This window comes from Grammomys surdaster, unplaced genomic scaffold (genome assembly GCF_004785775.1).
Source record: "Grammomys surdaster isolate TR1022 unplaced genomic scaffold, NIH_TR_1.0 259, whole genome shotgun sequence".
NCBI lineage: Eukaryota > Metazoa > Chordata > Mammalia > Rodentia > Muridae > Grammomys > Grammomys surdaster.
In genome coordinates, this window is record NW_021604700.1 from 3,559,655 (window position 1) to 3,579,966 (window position 20,312).

Genomic DNA, 20,312 nt, shown 5'->3' on the forward strand with positions numbered 1-20,312 from the left:
GGTCTCTTCAGTCTGAAGCTTCTATTGTTGGGGACATCTACTGCCAAGATGGTTCTCAGTGGGAAAGAACACAGGGAAGCTCAAGGCAGGATGTTTTATCTTTAAGGTGACCAACCCAGCCACCATGATACATATACTTAAGAGATGGAGGCAGGAGGATAAAAGGTTCAAGGCTAGTCTGGGCTGCATAGCAAGAGCCTATCTAAAAAATAAATAAATAGGGGCTGGAGAGAGGTCTTCCTGGTTAAGAGCATTCATTGGCTGCTCTCCCAGAAGATGCAGATTTGATTCTTAGCACCCACATGTCAACTCACGGCCATCTATAACTACAGTTCCAGGGGATCCAATGCCTTCTTGTCTTCTCATGCATTACACACATATGATACACAGATGTATATGGAAACAAAATGCCCATATACATAAAATAAAACTAAGTAAATCTTAAAAGAAATAAAGTAACCCACTGGCTCACGGATGGAGGGAGACTGGGAAATACAGTTTATATCTAAATAAAATGAAAAGGGGGAGAAATTAATATTAGACACTGTTAACAATCTCCTCTATAAATCCTGAGTGGAAATGTCCTGTGAAATGGTGAGATAGATAGGACTTAGAGGTTTGGAAGTATAAACTGAGGGCCATGAGCATACATGTCAGGTAAAATGAGATGGCTCGGTAGGTAAAGAGGCCCTTGCTGACAAGCCTAAAGGCCTTAGTTCAATCCCCAAATCATATCTGGTGGAAGAAGAGACCTATACTTACACTGGGGAACACACAGTCTCTCTCATACACACATGTTAATTAATTTTTAAAAATCCAGATCCAGATGAACACACAGAGTCAAGCATTAAAGAGCATTAAAGAGAAAGCAGCATAGAAAGCTTACTACCATTTACATGAGGCCAAGGAACAGTTAGACGCCCCCAGCAGGGAAGCCCAGGAAGAAAGGAAGAAGAGAGACTTGGCTCCTAGTCACAGGGTTCAGAGAAGTCAATGAACTTAAATCATCTACTGGACTTCTTCCCTTGGAAGACAGTTACGAAGACAGACACAAGAATAGCAGCCTCTGGGAGGCTAGGACAGTGGGCAGTGAAGGGGACAGGGCTTTGACTCCAGCTTGGCTGCTTCTCAGACTCCAGGCCATGCAAAACCCTAAGTCTCATTTGAGACAAGCAGACCAGGGTTTTCTTGGTTGCACTCAGATTCCTCTTCTCCACCAAGTCTGATGAAGTTTGTTTGGAGACCACTTTTCAGGAAGCTTTGTTGTGGAGGGAGTCACATCAGGAGGCACCTTGGACAGTAAAGGCAGGGCTTGCATTAAAGGTAGAGAGTCCACTGGACAATGACAGGGGAACCAGAGCCATTACAAGGTCCCCTTCATTTACTGGAGGTCAGGCCTCTATCCCTGCCTTTGCAAGGTTAGAATCGCCACATCCCTTCTATACTTAGAGAAGGGAGGAGATGTCAGGGGCAGCCCTGCTTATACACTGAAGGCCTAAAATCAGCCATAGGCCTAAAATCAACAATAGGCCTGTCACACATGTATACTAACACCAAGTCTTGGGTCTCTGTGGAAAAACATTGAAACAGATGGCTATAAGCTATTGTAAATAGTCAACTTTTGTGGAAATTTACCAGCCTGAGGAGTCATAGACCTTATAAATAGGTAGCCTTGGCAGACAATACCAACTTAGATAAAGACAAGTGAATCATAGGCAGAGTCATAGCGACTTATCCTCTGAACCTTCACCCAGCCAATACCCAGTTCTGAAAGATATCTGTATTCCTCCTGAACACCCATGCTCTGGTGTCATCCCCTTCCCCACGTCCTGCCTTTTTGTGTTTATAACCCCTGTGTGAATAAGTAAAAATTACAATTTGAAAAAAAAAAAAGGTAGAGAGTCAGTCACCATGCTCGTGGAGGGAGACACTTCAGAAAGCACCTTCTAAGGTAAAGGCAGGGCTTGCATTAAAGGTAGAAAGCCAGTCACCATGCTGGGCTCAGTGATATCTCCAGACTGTTGTATAAGAAATGAGCAGAGGGCAGAAGATCAGAGGGAAAAAATATGCAGGAATCGATTTGTCCCTGGAATCTTTCTCCTGTTGCTGTTTCTCCATGGGTTCACAGATAAGTGCTTCTATAGGGAAAAGGTGAACTTAAGTCTAAGGCTTCTCTAGGAAACCAATTTTCATGAGACCAGTGTGCAGAGCAACCCAAAGGGAAGCCAAACCATCAAACCTACGCTTGGATGGTGACTCATTTAATCCTTTAAATAATTGGATGTAACTGGCTTAAATGTCACCTTAATTGTACTGAAGGAAACACTAAAGGGCTTGTGAACACAATGGAAGAGTGAAATGGCTCTAGGTAAAGATGCTTGTCCCAAAGGCTGATGACCTGAGTTCAGTCCCCAGGACTCACCTGGTAAAGGACCAAACTGAGTTCCACAAACTGCCCTCTGGTCTCCACACAAATGCTATGACACACACGCACACATGAAGTAAATAAATGTAAAAAAATATTTTTTGATAATAATAACCTGTGCAAGGTCTCTTAGCTACCCAGTGGCAGGCCAGGATGAAGGTGTCATGGGTGTGTGTGGAGGGACAGTTTTCGAGGGGATAAGGATCTCGTCAACACTGGTCACTCAACCCAGGCAAAGGCTGCTGGTAGGGTGCTGGGGGAGGGGTACCTGTAGACTCTTTTCGCAAAGGCAGAGGTCAGACCAGGGCTCTGGTTTTTGGGGGGCATGGATGCCCTCTTGATTGTTGTTTCTTCTTATACAGGCTGGCCCTGCAGCATGGGGATGGCCATGTCGTGGATTACCTGTCCCAGCCAGTCATCGACTACATCCTCAAGAGTCAGCTGTACATCAATGCCTCGGGCTAGCAGATACCCAGCTCTCTGCCCTCCCCTCCCCTTGTCCTCTGCCAGCACACTGGCCCCCTCCAGTCACTGTCAGACCCTGGTTTCTCTCCTGCCTCTCTGTTTCTCTGTCTTCCTCGTGACTGTTCTCCCCACTGGCTGATTTAACCCCCAGTGTGGTGGGCCTGCGAAGAACCGTGGCATCCCCCATTACACAGTCATCTTCGGACAAACTTTCCTCTAGTCTCCGGGTTGGGGGTGGGTAAGGGAACAGGGTGGGAGTTGGGGAAAGTGCGGCCCTTGGAGATGTACTGGTGTCCGTATCCCAGCATGCTCTAGAGAGGCGGCTTTGGGGCCCATCTTCCCAGCATGCTCTGGGGACATGGCTCAGGCTCTCGCCTTCCCAGCATGCCCTTTATCACAAAGGGCTAGTTTTTTTTTTCTTTTTTTCTTTGTCCATTTCTTGTAGAACTTGGATGAAATCAGTGTGTGTGTGAGTGTGTTGGTTTGTTTGTAGTCTTGATGCTCTCCTGTGGTTTACTTCCCTTTTGATAGGACACTATAGCCAGTCTCAGCACTCATAAGTGCGTGAGGGCCACATCCAGGAAAGAAGGCAGAGCCTCTCTGCTTCTCCAACACACACACACACACACACACATACGTACATACACACACACACAGATGCACACACACATATACATGCGCACACACACATGCATATGTACACACATATACATGCACACATGCGCATACACACACACATATACACACACACACACCAGCAGCAGCAACAGCAGCATCCCCAGACCCTTTTGGCCAAGAATAAGACTTTCAGGTTCTGAAACCTAGTACGCAGGTCTGGGAAGAATAGGGTTTCTCAGAATTTGAGTCCCTGGTTTCAGATGATGGTGGTCTTGATGCTGTGCATCTGACTGGGAGCACTGTGTGGGTTCCCTGCCAACCCTCACATTTCCAGAGAGCGAAAGCCCTCAGAGGCCATGGTAAGGCATGTTTCTGCTGATGAGAGGAATCACACAAGACGAGACCAAGTCCTGATAATACATTTTTTTAAAACATGCTAAGAATCCACTTGATGGACAAGATGCTTTGCGAATTGGCATTATTTATTGCCCATTTGGCTAGGGGCTGTAAGTCTAGGATGATCTGGGAGAATGTAGTTTGTTGCCTTGAGTTTGTTTGAATTCATGCTCCCTACCCACTCCAGTTGAGCTTGCCAAACTGTGCCCAAAGCCCTTTCCTTCTTAAAAGCAATCAGCCTTGTTTCTGAGCTGGCCCCATCTGTCTCCTGCAGAGCCCAACAGTCAATGCCCTAGGAGCTCTGTCTGACACAAGAGAGCTATCTCCCCTGTTTCTTCCCATTTCTCCTCAATGTCCTCCCCTTCTCTCTACCTCTGAAGCCAGTTCAAGACTGGACAGGGCACTCGTGTCCGGCCTAGAGAGCGTGTAGAAAATGACTTTTGTGTTGTTTTCCTTTCAGCCTATGGTTCTTGGGTTTCTGGTTGTTCATGGGGAGCAGCTCCTGAGTATAGGTCTACATGCTAACTCTAACATGAACATGGTCCAGGTGGATTGAAGCAGGGATGGCGCGCTTTGCCATGGTTTTCCCTCCAACCTCCTCCGCTGACTTCAGGAGGAAGAAGCTGGGTCAACAGAAGCACATAGTGCATCTCCAGAGCTGTAGAAGTGATCTCCAGAGGGAGGAGATTATTTCTATAATCCAGAGGTCCAACGTTTGAAAGTCATGGAAAAATAGAGAAAACCTGCAGGACTCATTTGCTCCCAGGTTCTTCTTTGAAAACAGCAGAGAGGCCAGGAGTCAGTGTCTGGCCCAGGATCTCTCAGTGTATCCTGGGAAGCATGATGAAAGGATACTGTTTACCAAGACAGAAGAAAACCAGGAGCTGGATTGCCTGGGAGAAACGGGGTTTTGAAAGCTCTGGAGCTAACAAGAGCAGACTCCAGAAAGGCTACTTTTCTTGTTTCTCTGGTTCGTTGTGTTTCTCTTCTGGACTCTAGTTGAGCTTCATTCAGTCCACAGCCTGGGATAAGGAAGCAGCCTAGCCCAGCAGCCTCAGAGGGCCACAGGCAGCTCAGGACAGGGAAGGAAGGGGAGGTGAGCTAGGACAGAATCACACAGAAGTGCATTTCTGGGAAGCAGGTGGGCAGATGGTATCTTGTTAAGGCGTGTTAAAATGGGTTTCCCTTAACACATGGAAGTGAGTCCCCATCATCCCGGTGGAAATGTCCATTCACTTCTCTCTCTCTTGCTCCCTTTGTTGGTTCAAGGGTAGGGCACCTTCCCCTCACCCCACCCCCTCTGCCCCATGGGAACACAGTGTGACTGTGGACTGCCCTGGCCAACAGCAGAAAGTTTATAAGTGGTGCCTCAGGCATCATCAGGGTGACCTTTGGGACTGTCTTTGGGGACCCATTGTGAAAGCTAGCCTATTACTGGCATGGCACAGAGATGATAAGAAAGACACAGACTGGAATGAGCCCATCATATATTGCTGCCAGAAAAAAAAATGTCCCTGCCATTTTTTAAAAAGCAGCTGATAGAACAGACAGGAAGGAAACTTTAATAACCCTCTCCTCCAGGAATGAGGCTGGTCCTTCCCTGGGTTACTAGTCTGAGCCACACACTCCCAATCCCAGGTAGCCTTTGGAGCCCTGGCTTTCACTTTCCTTGAATGTACATTGGACCAGCAAAGGAAGTCTCTTATTGAAGTGCCTGAAATCACAGCTGAAGTCTTTGAGACTCTGGTTTTCCTGTTTTGGCTTGGCCACATGTTCTAGTCTTGAGTTTCAGGATCTCTGAAAGGATTCACTACACTCTATTCAAATAAGTAGGAAGTAAAACTTGATAATCAAACTGTATCGAAAGCCAGAGGATTACAGGGAGCCCAACCGCCCCGCCCCATGTTCCCATACACTCTTGTAGGGGCCTAAGAGAAGCATCTACATGTGTTTTTGTTTCTATTTTTAAAAAGTAATGCAAGGCCAGGTGTGGTGGCACATGCCTGTGACCCAGCACTGAGAGGTGGAGCCAGGAAGATCAGGGGTTCAAACCCAGCCTCTGGGCACATAAGACCTTCTCTCAAAACAAAAACAGCAATGTAAAACCAGACTAGGAGAAGCTCGGGATCTCTCCCCGTGTCGCAGCAGGAAGGGCACGAGGAATGGAGATGGGATGATTTTGTAGCTCACTTAAGTAACACACCTTGGAGACAGCCTGTGGTAATAAGGACGGGTGCGCTCTGCCATGCTAATCCAACCTGTACCATCCTGTGAGCTGACTGGTGAATTCCATTACTCATGTGCTTTCTGTGTAGTGTGCGTTCGGAAGGTCCTAGTAGCCTGTTCCAGTTAGTTAGCCTGACTTGCAGCCCTTTCCCACCACCGTCAGTGAGTCCCCAGGCCCACAGCTCATCTTGATCCCCATGGGGTTTGGAATGGGGAGGAGGAAGCTCTTTTTTTCTTTTTTTTTTTTAAATCATATCTGCTAATTTAAGAGTGAGATTTACTTTATGGAAGTCAACTCAGTAAAAACTGCATTGGGGTTGCAATACCATTTCACAGTGAAATACTTTTTGAGTAGAGTTTTGTTGCTAGGATAGTCATGGGCAAGACTTTTATCAGCAAAATGTTTCAATTATGTTAATAAATCAGACAATGCTACAAGAGTCTTGTGTCTTTGTCCAGAACCTTCCCTGTAAGTCACTCTGAAAAGTAATCACTTCTTCTGCCTACTGTTACTTGATAAGACAGGACAGTTGTAAAAATATGCCCAGAGTAAGTGATGTCCTGCCTAGTCCAGCTGATGCCATGTGTGACAGAAGCCAGAGGGGTCAGTGAGTAAGAACTTGCTGTCACTCCTAAAAACCTGAGTTCAATTCCTAGAATCCTCAAGATTGAAGGAGAGAACCAACCCTAGTACACACACACACACGCACACGCACACGCACACGCACGCACACCCCAACCATGATTGTAGGAGGAACTTATCATGTGCCCTTGATACTTCCTCCCCTAGCCAACCTAGAATCTGCCTGCATGACTAGAGCCCCCTGAGGCTGGATCAGGCGATGGATCGAGCCAATGAGAAAGAGACAGCAGCACATCTGGCTGCTTGAGAGCCAGTGAGATGCTAGAAGGGATTTGGCTAGTTCCTTCAATAAACTAGTCTTCTTTTGCCACTTGCCTGACTCCTGGAGTATGTGTTGTTGATCTTGCACCTTCTTACCAGCCCCACCCCTGACCCCAAGGGTCTTGGTCCCAGTTGCAAGCAAAACGTGATCATCACCTCCACACCCTACAGAGGAGGATACTTTGCAAATTTGTAAGTTGTGCCTAAGTTTTCTCAGTTTAAGAAAAGTAACCCTTGCAGAGCAGAGAGATGCATGGCTCATCAGTTAAGAGCACTACTGCTCTCACAGAGGACAAGGGTTCAATTCCCCATACCTATATGGTGGTTCACAACTATCTGTAACTCCGGTTCTGGGTATCCAATGCCTTATTCTGACCTCTGTGAGCTCTGTATTCACATGGTACACATGAACTCAACTATATACACACATAAACACATTCTAAAAAATGATTTAAAAAATTAATCCTAAGGTCCTAGCCAACGTACACAGTCCACTCTTAGTTAATTTCTGTTATTTGTTGATCAATTTTTTGAGGCAGTCTTATGTGGCCCAGGCTGGCTCCAGTTTGCTTTGTTGCTAAGGATAACCTTGGATTCCTGATCCTCCTGACCCAACCTCCCTAGTGCTGGAATCCTAGTTGGTGTGCTACCAAGACTGGCAGTTTTGGATCTTTAATAAAGTTAGTATTTTAGGAAGTAAAAACATATTTATGAAAAGTAAAAACTTGCTTAGGTTTTTGGTATGAAATCTCTTCACTGAGGAATGGTCAAGCTCACGATTTCCTTTGGCAGCATAAATAAGCAAGGCAGACTGATTTGTTTGCTGATAACCCAGCTTGGCTGGGTCTGAGATGTGGTCGTCGGGTATGGCTTCCCAAACGTCAGCTGTGACTCAGGAGGTGGGGCAGCATCTCCCTGTTCCAAGTTACAGGTTTAAATACTTGTCAGATTTGTTCTGTTCTGTGATCATTTTGGCTTTAGGGTTCTTAGGTCCTCCTCCTGTGCTTTCTCCTCCCTACTCTCCTCCTCCTTTTTCCCCTCCTCCCTTTTCTCTATTCCTCTCCTTCCTCTTGCTTCTTTAAACTGAGAATAGCCAGCTTTGTGTATCCATGTGGGGCTTCACGTCATCTCTTAAGGAAGCTTAATATACTCTGTAAATTGGTTACTTGTGTTTATGTTTGCTGTTTTCCTCAGAGAGCTAACTATAGCACCTCCCACGTCCTGAGTGCATAATGACGAGTGTGTTTAAAATTAAATATAAACACTGGTTTATATGAAATACAATGTATCAGTCGTATGAATTTGTTCCCTTACGATCCACCTTGAAGCTTTACATTTTGGAATTTCACAAGAAGTTCTACTCGGCAATAGTATAAAGAAGGCAGAGAGAAACTCTCTACTCTTTTCTAAGTGGGAAAATTAAAACACAGTACAAACACATAACATTCCCATGAACATGCAAAACACGCAAAAGAAGAGTGATAAACACAGTCATGGTCCTTGAGATTTGTTCCAAACAGTAGACAGGACTGAGGACCTTTTGACCCTTTTCTCTGGCCTCCTTAGAGGCCTAGAAAGAAACCATATCCTGGCAGAACATCCGAACTACATCAGCTAAGGAGTCAGCCCCTGTGGGCAGTTTCGTTTCTGCTCCTCATCGGCTACGAGCTGCAGTAGATAAGGTTGGGTGTAACAGTCTACCAAGCGCACAGTTACCAGAAACCCCCAGGGGAGACATATAAGAAATGAGTAATGAATGACAAGAACTCAGAAAACAAAACAAAACATCATTTCTATTGGCAGGGTCAGACCAGGACTAGCCCTAGGCTCGGGGTAGGCTACCTCTCAGCCACAGCCTTTCTTCTCCTTAGGGACTGATGTTCGTTCGCACACAGCTTGGAACAGACCACAGCAGACCAAACGGTTCCAAGTGGGGTTTATTCAGGAGATAGGGCAAAGATGGGGACAAGAAGATGGGAGAAGAAGAGGAGAAAGAGATATCAGGGGTTCTGTCTATTTATATGGACGGTGATGTAGCCTCTTGCAATTAAAGGAGGGAGGTAGCCAGGTGGATTCTGGGAATGTATGGTGGTTGCCTTGGCAATGATGTGGGGGTCGCCTAGATGTGATGTCACTGGGTTCGGAGCCTGATACCAAGTGACAGTTTTCCAGGTCCTCAGAAAACAAGAATGTCTCTCTATCCCAGCGGTCCCGATAGTCTCTTCTCAGTGTCCATCTCTACTGAGATCTCTGCCATTTGCCAAGAAGGACATCCTTATAAAATTTTTTTTTTGAGATGTGGTCTCATGTATCCCAGGCTAGCCTCAAACTCAATATGAGGCCAAGGGTGATAATTATTGATCCTCCTGCCCTCACCCTCAGAGTCCTGAGATTTCCACTGAATGACCATAGCCTGTTGTTTTATTTGGTGCTGGGGACCAGATCCAGAGCAGTTTTCATGCTAGGTAGGAACTTCACCCACTGAACCACACCCCCATCTCCTAATTCTCATAACTTCCTTGACTATCCATCCAGTGGGGAATCTTTATGATTTCAGGGGCATAGCTAACCCAGCAGTGTGTTCCTCCTTCCATGGTGTAGATTTGCCACTGAAAAATGGCTTCCTTTCAAGGCAGTCCTAGAAGTCATATATTATAAATGGCAGGGTTTAAATAACTGCAGGAAGTTTGTAGGTCATGGAATTGAACATGCCAAGATAGAATTATCAGACTACTTCCACAAAGGACCAAGTCATCAGACCTCCCAGAACTTAGGGGTCACTGAGGACAGAGCAGAATCCTTTTCTCAGCCCTTTGGGTAAAAGACAATTGGCCTTAACTTACTAAATTGCAATTTATTGGAAGGCATCACATATATACTATGGACTGCTGGTTTTATCTTTACTTTATGATAGATGAAAAAGGTAAAAATATTAATTATAGCCTCCACCCAGTTTGGGTTATTCTAGAAATAATTCTTCATGCTTAGGATGCAGCATCATCTAAATCTTAAGAGATGTTCTCATAGTTGGAAAGGGTAAAGTAGGGCTCTGAGGAATTGAAGATGCTAAGTCTAGAGCTGTCAACCTCAGGGTGGGATGTTCACTCCAGATCCTTCTACCCCATACTAAGAGTTTAATGAAATCAGAAACTCATCCCCAGCATCTAACACTCCTTCTTTATTTAATACACATCCATGAAAAGACAAGGAAATACAGAAGTAAGACAGTACAGGTCTTCCAAACTGAGGTACAAGTGCCTCGGTTTCTTCAGCAATTCCCACTGGGATTGCCATGATGCAACCATCTGTAGCAATAGCCTGCTGTGGGAAGGGGTGGAGGGACGGCTGGAACACAGAGAAATGTGTACACTCAGAACAATCTCAACTTTGCCCTAACTCAAGTCCCTCATGGGACTGTCTTGCAACACATGTTCTATTAAGAAAAGAGATTTCAAACCAAAAGCTGGGTGACTGCAATAAATATCACATGAGATGAACAAGGCTTGGGAGTTTCCATTTGTTATTCTAATATTTGTCCTTCTCACTAGACACTCAGCTCCATGAGAGGAGAGAATGTCCATACTGTTCCACTCACCCCGGCACATAGTAGTGACTCAATAAATATATGTTAGAAAGATGGAGTATCCCTGATTTAGGGAGACAGAGAGAAATAAGATACAATACACAGATGTATATGAGTTTTAGTGTTTCCAATGGAAGATTAGATTAAGATCGTTTAGGTAGTCACACTTCCTTTAGTGCCCAAGACACATTTTCTTATATCACTTTGAAACTCAAAGGAGATACTTTTCCAATGATTGCTTGGCTGGTAAAAAAAAAAAAATGCTTTCATAAAAATACAGCCCCTGAGTTGTTCTGTCACACTCAGGTGGAGAGCGTGAAGGTGAGGGGTGGCAGTGGGCACCACTGCTCCAAACGAGCCGTATTTCCAGGTCTATCCCTTCACTGCTCTCTGCACTCAGCATGAAGTGGAGGACATACTCATGGATCGGGTGGGCAGTGAAGGAAATGTGGTCAACAAACACGTCTAGTGGGCAAAGCAAGAGTACTTTACTGGCCACAGCGGGATTAGATCTCTTGCCCTGACAGAGCAGCAGGACATTCTATATCCCAGAATTCAGTGTGTCACTGTTCTGAGCTCAGCATTTGTTAGTCCCTGGTCATTCTCATAATCAATGCTATCTGCCACACTGCCAGCATCAGGAAGCAAACAGTATTAGATTGGTACAGGAAGACATCCATCTATCCATGGTCTCAGGGATAGCATCCGGTCCAATAAGACCTGAACAAACCCATTAGACGTGTTCAAATATCCTGAGCCCAGCCCATCCACATGTGATGGCTCCTGACCCATGGGGACTGTGTCCCTCACCACAGTGGACAAATCTCTATGACAACTTCACTGTTGCTCAAGAGCTTGGGTATTGTAGCAGCCTGGGGGCAGGTTGTCTCGAATGTTCTCCAGGTTCTTCACATCAGCTAGAATTCCATCTATGCTGGTCTCCAGCAGATGGAGGTGGTTCCTCTGCCGATGCGTCCTCTCTTCCAGGTCAGACATCAAGGGCCGAAGCCGACTGTTGATCTGGGTCTTGGCTTGGAAAAGCTCTTGTTCTAATAGCATCATCCCCTCTTCATCCACACTGCCAGGCTGGTCTATTTTAGGGAACAAGAAAGATGTTAATAGAGAAAAGCTTTGGGGAGACCTCCAGGAACACATTCACCCTCCCTCCTGACACCCTAACAAACAAAGAGAAAACAGCTTGCCATATACCGAGATGGCCTTACTTTAAATTAGGAATAAAGTAGAAATCTTTCTGAGAGCACGAGGCATGCATCTGTGCTATGAACAGCCTAGCTCAAGACCGAGCTCCATCAAGTAGCCAATGAAGTTGAGAGTTCTATCTGGTTGAGATGACAGACCGTGATCTGAGAAGGCTGAAAGTTATAAGGGGCTGAGCACTGTCTGAGGTCACTGTCTAACACAGCTCACCCCTGGGATCTAAACTAACTCCAAATAGACTTTCTGTATTGCCCTGAGGAAGTATCTTGCTGTTTTATATTAGGAGACCTTTAGAAATGGGCCGAGCCATGGCGTTTACAGAGGCCAGAGTATGCGTAGCTCTTTGGAGGATGGATTCCAGCTGCTAGGGAAAGATGCAAGACTCCATTCTGGCTAGGTGTCTGTTCTTTATAACAAATGCCATGGCATTTGTTCAGCTATATTCTACCTGTACACTATAAAGCCGATGCTCAACACAAGAGTACCTGGGCATATACATTTAGTTCAGGTAGAGTCAGACAGCTCCCAGTGGGTTCACATGCAAGCTCAGGCTGCCTCATGTATCTGAGCCTCAGTGATACAATTTGTTTCCTCCTATTTTTTTAAAATTACATGTATTTGTGTGTGTGTGTTTGTGTGTATGTGTGTGTATGTGTACATATGCCACAGAACATGTATAAAGGTTAGAGGAAAACTTGTGAGAGTCAATTCTCCCAAGCCTAGTGATAAGATCTGAATGCATGCACTTACTGTACCTAGAGTACTTAAATAGTTATTACCCCAAAACTCAAGAGACTGCTTAAAGTAGAAATTATACCACAGTGAAAATACTGACCCAATGGACCTTTCAGGGAAAACGACAAGAATTAGGGGTTCTATGACAGCAGAACAAATTAGTAAGCTTGGGAGTGAAATAACGGGTGCAGGAAGCCACATTCAGGAAAAGAACAGGACAGGAACACGGAGACACAGATCTCAGTGGTAAACCCCACCCCACAGTTTACTGTGTGCTATGCATCCTCAGTTTATTCCCCATGTGAAGCACAATAATAAAATCCATCTCCCAGAATGCTAACAAGACTTAAATGGTCATGCTCCGAGAGCTCCTGGCACCGTACCTGACAGGTAGTAAATGGTTAGCACTTCCCACTAGCCTCCCTCCTACTCATGGTCCCTTTAAAGACACCATTAATTTCATTACCTTTTTTTTTTTTTTTAGAATGCTAAGCCATGCTGCTAAAATCTCAACTGGGGAGATCGTATCTTTAATCTCTTTAGAGGCCATTTTACTCTCGGGGCTTACTGGATCACAAACAGACCCATTAATGTAACAGCCTGTCAGTGTGAAGACAATCCTCCACGGGGCAGTCAGATATTGGAATTGTTCTACTGAACCGGTGAGGCATAGCTAAGGCTTCTCCTGGATGTCATGGGAATACGTGACCCAGTTCCTAGTCCCCATCCACTTCAGTCTCCGTTGATGTGGGCCCCCTATTAACTACTTAAATTTAGACTTCAATTTTTTAAAAAAAGTATTTATGTGTGCATATGCATGCATGCATGCATGTGGTGTGTGTGTGTTCAAGCTCTACATGTGTACAGGTACCCATGGAAGCCAGAGAGGGTATCAGATGCCCCTGGAGTAGAGTTACAGATGCCTGACGTGAGTACTGGCAATGAAAATGGGATCCTCTTGAAGAAAGAACAAATGCTGCTAGACAATGAGACATCTCTGCAGCCCCCAGATTTAGACTTTTAATTAACATCAGTTTTCTTCGGGTAATAACTATGAGGAAATCTGATTCCCTGCTGTACTGTGCTAGTAAATCTATCCTATCCTAAAATCCACATATCTCCTGCTCTCTGCACATTCCCTCTGCACATTTATCCAGGAGACTCCTCTTTTCCCAGTTGGTCATAACAGGTATAGGCTTGTTTAAGGAGGAACAACATCAGATTCAGCAGATGGTCCTTCGGACTAAGGCAGCCCATTGCTCCACGCCTTTCCCTCCCCTCCTCTGCTGCCTCATAGCGGGCTCCTGTCTGCCTTCAACAGTTCCCACATGGCCTTCGCTGCCTCTAAGCCCCCCTTAACTTCTCCTCTCTAGTGCAGTGATGCAGTTACTCTCCTTCTTAAAACTGCCCAGGGGGCCCTCAGGCTCAAGACCAGACTCCTCAGCAGGACCCTCAAGCTGACCAGTCTTCTGGGAACTTCCTGGAACACACCCAGTCCTCTGACTCAGAGACCTTCACTTCCAGATACAAGTGCTCGGTGACTCATCTTAGAGATGGCAAAACAGAGGAAATGTAAAGCAACCTGACCCAAGTGTCTGGGCCCTGAAGCAAAGCAGATTTCCAGATGGTCTCAGGGAAAGTTGAGAACCCCATCCACCCGGACTAAGAATATCGAGTCCTCTGGGGACAGACCCTGGGCTGGAAAGCTCTGGTTGCTCCACAGACCTATTAGGTGTAGGATGCTGTCCAATGCGTTGAGCGTGTCTTGGATCGAAACTCCGGCACTCTTGGCTCTGGCATCAGCTTGCTGGGCTTCAGTAATCACCTGAGGACGAGTGAGTACAGAGGTGTTCTGAGAGGCTATTTTTGTCTTGGCAACTAAAGAGAGCTCACATGGAGAGACAATGGCACTTACCAGCTGCACCTCATCCTTATCCGTGTCAAACTCCAGCTCCTTCCTGGCCAGCTCCCCCTCCATCTCTCTCATCTTGCTCTTCAGAATGGCCAGTCCCTTCTCCATGGCCAAGGCCCCATCTGCTGTCACATTGGCTTCCAAGTTCAGACTTTCTATCTCCTGAGAGAATAAAAGGAGCCAGGGACGGAAGGAGAGGGGGGGTTGAGGCTCAAACCATCCCAAGGACAAATTGTAGAAAAAAACACAGCTGCGCCTGGCTCTGATGGAGTAAGTCAGATGAACAATGAGAGAGTCAGAGTTGGGGACACACCCTTCCCTAGGCTGGCCCCCAAGCAAGTTAGTTCTAGGTTATCTCTCTAGAGACTAGGAGGGTCAGTGCAAAAACACTGGTTCGCTTTCAGTTCAGTGCCTAGACAAATTTTAACACAATCAGGAAAGCATTTAAGCAAATCCAGAAGGCAAGAAACATCATTCTCTGGCACTCGTGGTCTTTATTGCCCTGGTCTTTGGAACAACTCTACAAGAATTTCTTTAAGACAGGTGTACTTGGAATGCAGACCTTGAGTTAGCATAGTGGTAGGTTTTTGTCTTTTCAGGAGAAAAGCTCATCACTATCTTTATCAATAAGCTATAATTGAAAAATTATTGCTAGATGCCATATAAAGGAAGGTTTATGAAACTGTCCTCGGGGGGATTACTAGAAATTATTTTTGTAGGTTACCAAGCGGTCTAAAAGTGAGGTTGAATAGTCTAGATGTCCAAGACCTCTTGGCTTCCTGGAGTGGCACCAACTCCCTAGAAGTCCTTAAGTAAGCACAAAGGAGCTCGCTTTCAGCCAAGAAGCATTCCTTCACTGTAGCCTGCAACAGTGGGGTCTACGCACAGCATAGCTGGCTACCTCCATTCTCTTGAGTACTCCTTCAAGCAGGGGACTAAATAGTTCTTATCTTCATCCCTAACACCAAGCACACACAGTTGAGGACAAGCTCAAGCGAGGCCAAGTTGAGACATAGGTTATAGAAGGCTCTAGAGCTCAGGGATTTCATATCAGGGAGGAAGAGATGACAGAGGACTCTGGGGATCACACAAGCAGCGAGTGGACTGAGAAAGCTGTGTGCCAAGGAAGACCAGGATTGACTGCCCTCCTCAGAAGCTGGGAAGCGTTAAGGAAGAATTCCCCCTGGAGCTGTCAGGAGAAGTGGAGTCCTGCCGACTAATTTTCCATTCTACCCTCCTGAATGGTGCAAAAGTCTTTTCTACTTTTCCAGGTATTTCCTGATAGCACCCTTAGAACTCTCCATAGGAAACAGCTGTGGATGTTCCACAGTGCTGTTCCGAGTGGTACTGAATATGGCGTAATAGCTGTTAGCCAGTGACAGAACCCATCCAGCTGAAGGGTGGGTGTGTGAAGCCGGACTGCCATGCACTCTCTAGGACTCTGAGCCATAGGGTCTGAGCTGAGCTGAAGCTCTCTCTCCCTGGAACAATGCTGTGTTGGGCACTGCCTGTGGCAGCCTGAATATCCATTTTTCATTACCTGCTCTATCTCGCTGCTGATCTCCAGGGCCTCCCCAGCTGCGTTCTTTGCCCGCTGGGTATCGGCAGCGGCACTCCCCAGGGCCGTTTCTGCTTGCTGAGTCTTGTCACTGGCATCTGCAACCTTCTGGCTAATATAGGAGAGTCTCTTCATGGCCTCTTCAGCCTCTGCTTTTCTGTCTTCAACCTGCAGATCAAACTCTGAAATAAAGAAAAAAGAACAGAAAACTTGCCACAGGGATGACTGAATGAGTGAGCCTGATGTTTTGAGGGAAAATTCCTGAAAGGGAACAATTACTAGCTAGGGGTGGAGAAGTAAGATGTTGTGGCTGGGATTACCCTTTTCCAAGAGAAAGAATCTCAAAGGAACCATTGAGGGAGCTGTCCATTTGCCCTGGGTCCCCACCACTGCAAGAATATCAACATCCAAAGCAGACAAAGAAGAGGTAACTCTCCAAAGACTGAAGATCTAAGTCCAAGCCTGAAGCCAAAGAGCAGAGTTGGGGTGTAGTCACAGAGAGTTGGGTGTGGTTGCAGAATTGGGGTGTGGTCGCAATGGGTATAGAGGGACTTTCTATGAAGAGAATCCCAAGACTTTAGAGATGATTCCCTTTTGTTTGCTAGTGAATAATGCATAGTTTTTAACCAAATGTCTTCAGATACACCACAAACCTCCTGGGAGCCACAAGTCATTACCTCAGAGTAGCCATATTGGAACCAACCAAGCCACCCAAGGAGAGGAAAATATCAACACAGTTGTGACCTAGTGGATACGAAGAACCTTAGAGATCTGTTCCCCTAAAGGAGGACACAGGGCTCTAGAAAGGTCACACAGAGACCTTGAGCTGACCTTAGATCCCAGTGAGGGTCAGAACTCAAGACTCCTGGTACTTATTGAATTACTTCTACCACCTCCATCAAGTATTAATGAGATCATCTCCACCTTAGAAAGGTAGTGACTAAGCACCTATTAATAATCCAGTACACCCACCATTTAAGGAGGTAAAGGAGGACTGAAATGAATCATAAGTGTACCTTTAAAACTGGAGCACACAGCACTAACCTCTGAGGTTCTTTAGGATGTTCTCAACTTCATAAAAAGTGGCATTGCCCATACTTAGCGCTTCTTGGGCTCTGTTTTTAGCAAGGTTGGCACGGGAAAGCAGCTGATCTGAAGTCTGTAAATAGAGCAAGATCAGAATAAGTGCATTCCTGCTAGCAAAATCACCCTGACACAACTTTTCCGTGACACCAGAGTGCTGTGCTGTGACTCACCACAGTCTAGGGGTGCTGGAGCAAAGCCCTCTAGTATCTGATCAAGAATAAACTTTATTATAGATACATTTTAGAGGAGAGTCTCAACTCTTTCCACCCTCAGGGGAGGGAATAATTTTGCAAATCACAATTTTAAACACTAGCTACTTTCTGAGTCTAAGATAGACAGTTTTGGACCAAAATGGGACCTACACGGCCTGGGTCCTCTTCAAATGCTGACTCAGTGGGTGGGGCTAATTCTATCAAACTCCATTCTTGGTTACTCCCTCTGTAACCAGTGGCATCATGACCTTCGGAGGGTTTCTGCTAGTGCCTCTGGCCATTTCCACCCATACAGTCTGCACTCAGTACATGCTTATTGGCTGAGTGAACAAATTGACAGAAGGTACCTGTCTCCTATCCTTTCCAGTCTGTAAGAGCTGTTGTGTTTCTTTTTCCCAGTTCCCCAGATTGTTTCGCACATTCATGAATGCATCTGTTTGTCCGGTCACCAGGTTTGAGAGAGAATCAGCCTTCTGTCTGATCCTCTTTGCTTCTACCTGTGGGCACAAAGATACGAATGAGTGTGACTGTCTGTTCATATGTCACCAGTCACCTGCTATCACCATTTGAAAATACTGGCAGCCTTAAGAAGCCAAGAAAGCAGACACTGGCCCCAAAGACCCAAAGCCTACCAGAAATGATACACGGTGCCAAGGAAAGACAGGTAGTATGTCTCCCAAGAATACAGTAAACTTGGTCTCTGCTCTTTAAAATAAAATTGTTAAAAACAATTGCTTTATCTATTCATGGAACATATCCCTATGGAGATCACCGTGAGTGTCTTTAGCTGTTAGGTATGCAGGTGAACTTAATCCAATAAGGTTGCAATAGCTAAGGAGATTGGTGGCTGTCATGGTTTGAATATGCTTGGCCCAGGGAGTGGCACTATTTGGAGGTATGGCTTTGCTGGAGTAGGTGTGTCACTGTGGGTAGGTGTGGGCTTTAAGACCCTCATCCTAGCTGCTTGGAAGTGAGTATTGTGCTAGCAGCCTTCAGATGAAGATGTAGAACTCTCAGCTCCTCCTGCACCATGCCTGCCTGGATGCTTCCATGCTCCTGCCTTGATGATAATGGACTGAACCTCTGAATCTGTAAGCCAGCCCCAATTAAATGTTGTCCTTATAAGAGTTGCCTTGGTCATGGTGTCTGTTCACAGCAGTAAAACCCTAACTGAGACAATGGCAGAAAAAAAAAAGCAAACCTTTTGATAGCAAAAGTCTTCTTGTTAGCAGTAGAGAGGGATGCATCAAACCCCATTAAAATTCTCCACTGATTTCAGTTTGAGGGTCTCCAGAACTAGAAAGGAGACATAAAACTTTTCTCTACTTAGGGGTTCAAGATTAAACATCCAAGTCACTTTCCCTTTCAGAGTCTAGACAACAATAGACAGGAAGTACCTGTCTCTTCCTACTACAAACTCCAAAGTCCATGCTAGGTTTTAAACATGGGCTATCAGTCATGTGCTAAGCTTCTGGTTGACATGGGTGCTGGTCGGGTGATGGAAGCCTTTGTGGGGTGTGGTAGGCCTCTAGGCCATGTGAGCCCTAAAAGGATTGTGCACACTTGCCAATCTTTCCCTCTGTCCTCCGGAGACTCTGTCACCCTTAGCAGAACAGAACCAATGCAGACACTGTGTCTTTAACTGTCTGAAACACTAAGCTAAAGAAACACTTTCTCCTAAAAGGCGGGCTGCCTCAGTCCGAGCACTGAGTAATAGGATGCTGATTGAGACAGCTAGCATGGAGAAGCTGGAAGGTTGAACAGTCTTACAGAATCTATAGAGAGGAAAGTTTCCATGGCCATTTGTCCGTGCAGTATGCACACAGGATCAGTGACCTCACCTGAAAGGACAGATCACTGATTCCCTGAAGCTGAGATGCTGAATTCAGGAGGCGGAGACTGTGTTGATAAGACCTCTCAGCTTCAAGGTTGGCTTGGGTGCCCTCCCTTGACAACTGCTGGGTCAGGGACTTGGTTTTCTCTAATCTGTGGGGAGGAGAAGTAGATGGCTAATAACAACAACAACAACAACAACAACAATAAACAATAATAGCAATAATGGAGGGGGACCTTGAGAACTTATATCATGAGACAGGAACTCATGACATAGCTTTGGTGGTCTGAAACTTACTGCAATCCTCCTGCCTCCAAAAACTAGGATTACAAGTACAAACAACAATATGTGGCAGAACGTACTCTTTGAGATATATATCATCCTGTTTTAAAATATGTAGTTGGGCCAGGAGGCATGGTTATCAAAGTGTTCAGGAGGCAGAGACAAGTAGATCTCTGTGAGTTGAAGGCCAGCCAGAAGCTAGCTACTTAGCAACTCACACTCCCTCTCCTTCTCCCCATCTTCCTCAGTCAATGTGTGCATGTGTGTTTATGCATTCACACGTGTGCACACATACATGCAGGTACCATATAACTAGAATATGCAGGATTAACAAGCTAGGTTATATGTTTAAAAAAAGCGACTTTCTCTATAATCTAAATATAACACTTATAGCTTGTTTAGGTTTGGTCAGAAAAATTCAACTCAAGCTTCTCAATGGCTGATAATATAAATGTTATTTTTCTGTCACTGGCCCTGTCAGATGGGCTTATATAGTCCTTCATAAACTGGAGGGTAGCCATCTCTCCCTGTATTGTCATCTCAGTCAGAATGTAAGTTTTGCTTACATACCATAACCTATGGTTTGTATTCCTAGTCTTAAAAATACTTTCCCCAAAGTAATACTCATTCTCTTGCCATTATTATTATTTGGCCAATAATTGCTTTAGTTCTCAGCAGCCTGTCCTGAGCCTGTTCCTGAGCTCCAGGGGAGCTTGCCTTCTTCTGAGCAACTTGATCTTTCTCCTAGACAAGGGGCATTTCCGGGGGGGGGGTGGTCCACGCCTCTTCTTTACTTCTCTTTTAGGCTTCTCATAGACTGGGTGCAGCATGAGCCTTATTACACATCGCCTCTGTCAC

General features: G+C 45.5%; 2 protein-coding genes across 2 annotated transcripts in view; one reads left to right on the forward strand and one right to left on the reverse strand.

The window, feature by feature from the left end:
• Positions 1-3,099, forward strand: part of Nmnat2 (nicotinamide nucleotide adenylyltransferase 2) — a 164,391-nt gene extending 161,292 nt beyond the window's left edge. The window contains exon 11 of the mRNA XM_028775779.1: positions 2,788-3,099. Coding sequence (XP_028631612.1) covers positions 2,788-2,890 — 103 coding nt within the window. The 3' untranslated portion in view covers positions 2,891-3,099. The remainder of the gene's footprint in view (positions 1-2,787) is intronic.
• A 7,093-nt stretch (positions 3,100-10,192) lies between these two features.
• Lamc2 (laminin subunit gamma 2) overlaps positions 10,193-20,312 on the reverse strand; it is a 62,616-nt gene continuing 52,496 nt past the window's right edge. The window contains exons 17-23 of the mRNA XM_028775756.1: positions 19,180-19,324; positions 17,686-17,835; positions 17,085-17,199; positions 16,023-16,222; positions 14,486-14,644; positions 14,296-14,395; positions 10,193-11,708 (exon numbers count right to left, since the gene is read on the reverse strand). Of these exons, the coding sequence (XP_028631589.1) occupies positions 11,455-11,708; positions 14,296-14,395; positions 14,486-14,644; positions 16,023-16,222; positions 17,085-17,199; positions 17,686-17,835; positions 19,180-19,324 (1,123 nt within the window). The 3' untranslated portion in view covers positions 10,193-11,454. The remainder of the gene's footprint in view (positions 11,709-14,295; positions 14,396-14,485; positions 14,645-16,022; positions 16,223-17,084; positions 17,200-17,685; positions 17,836-19,179; positions 19,325-20,312) is intronic.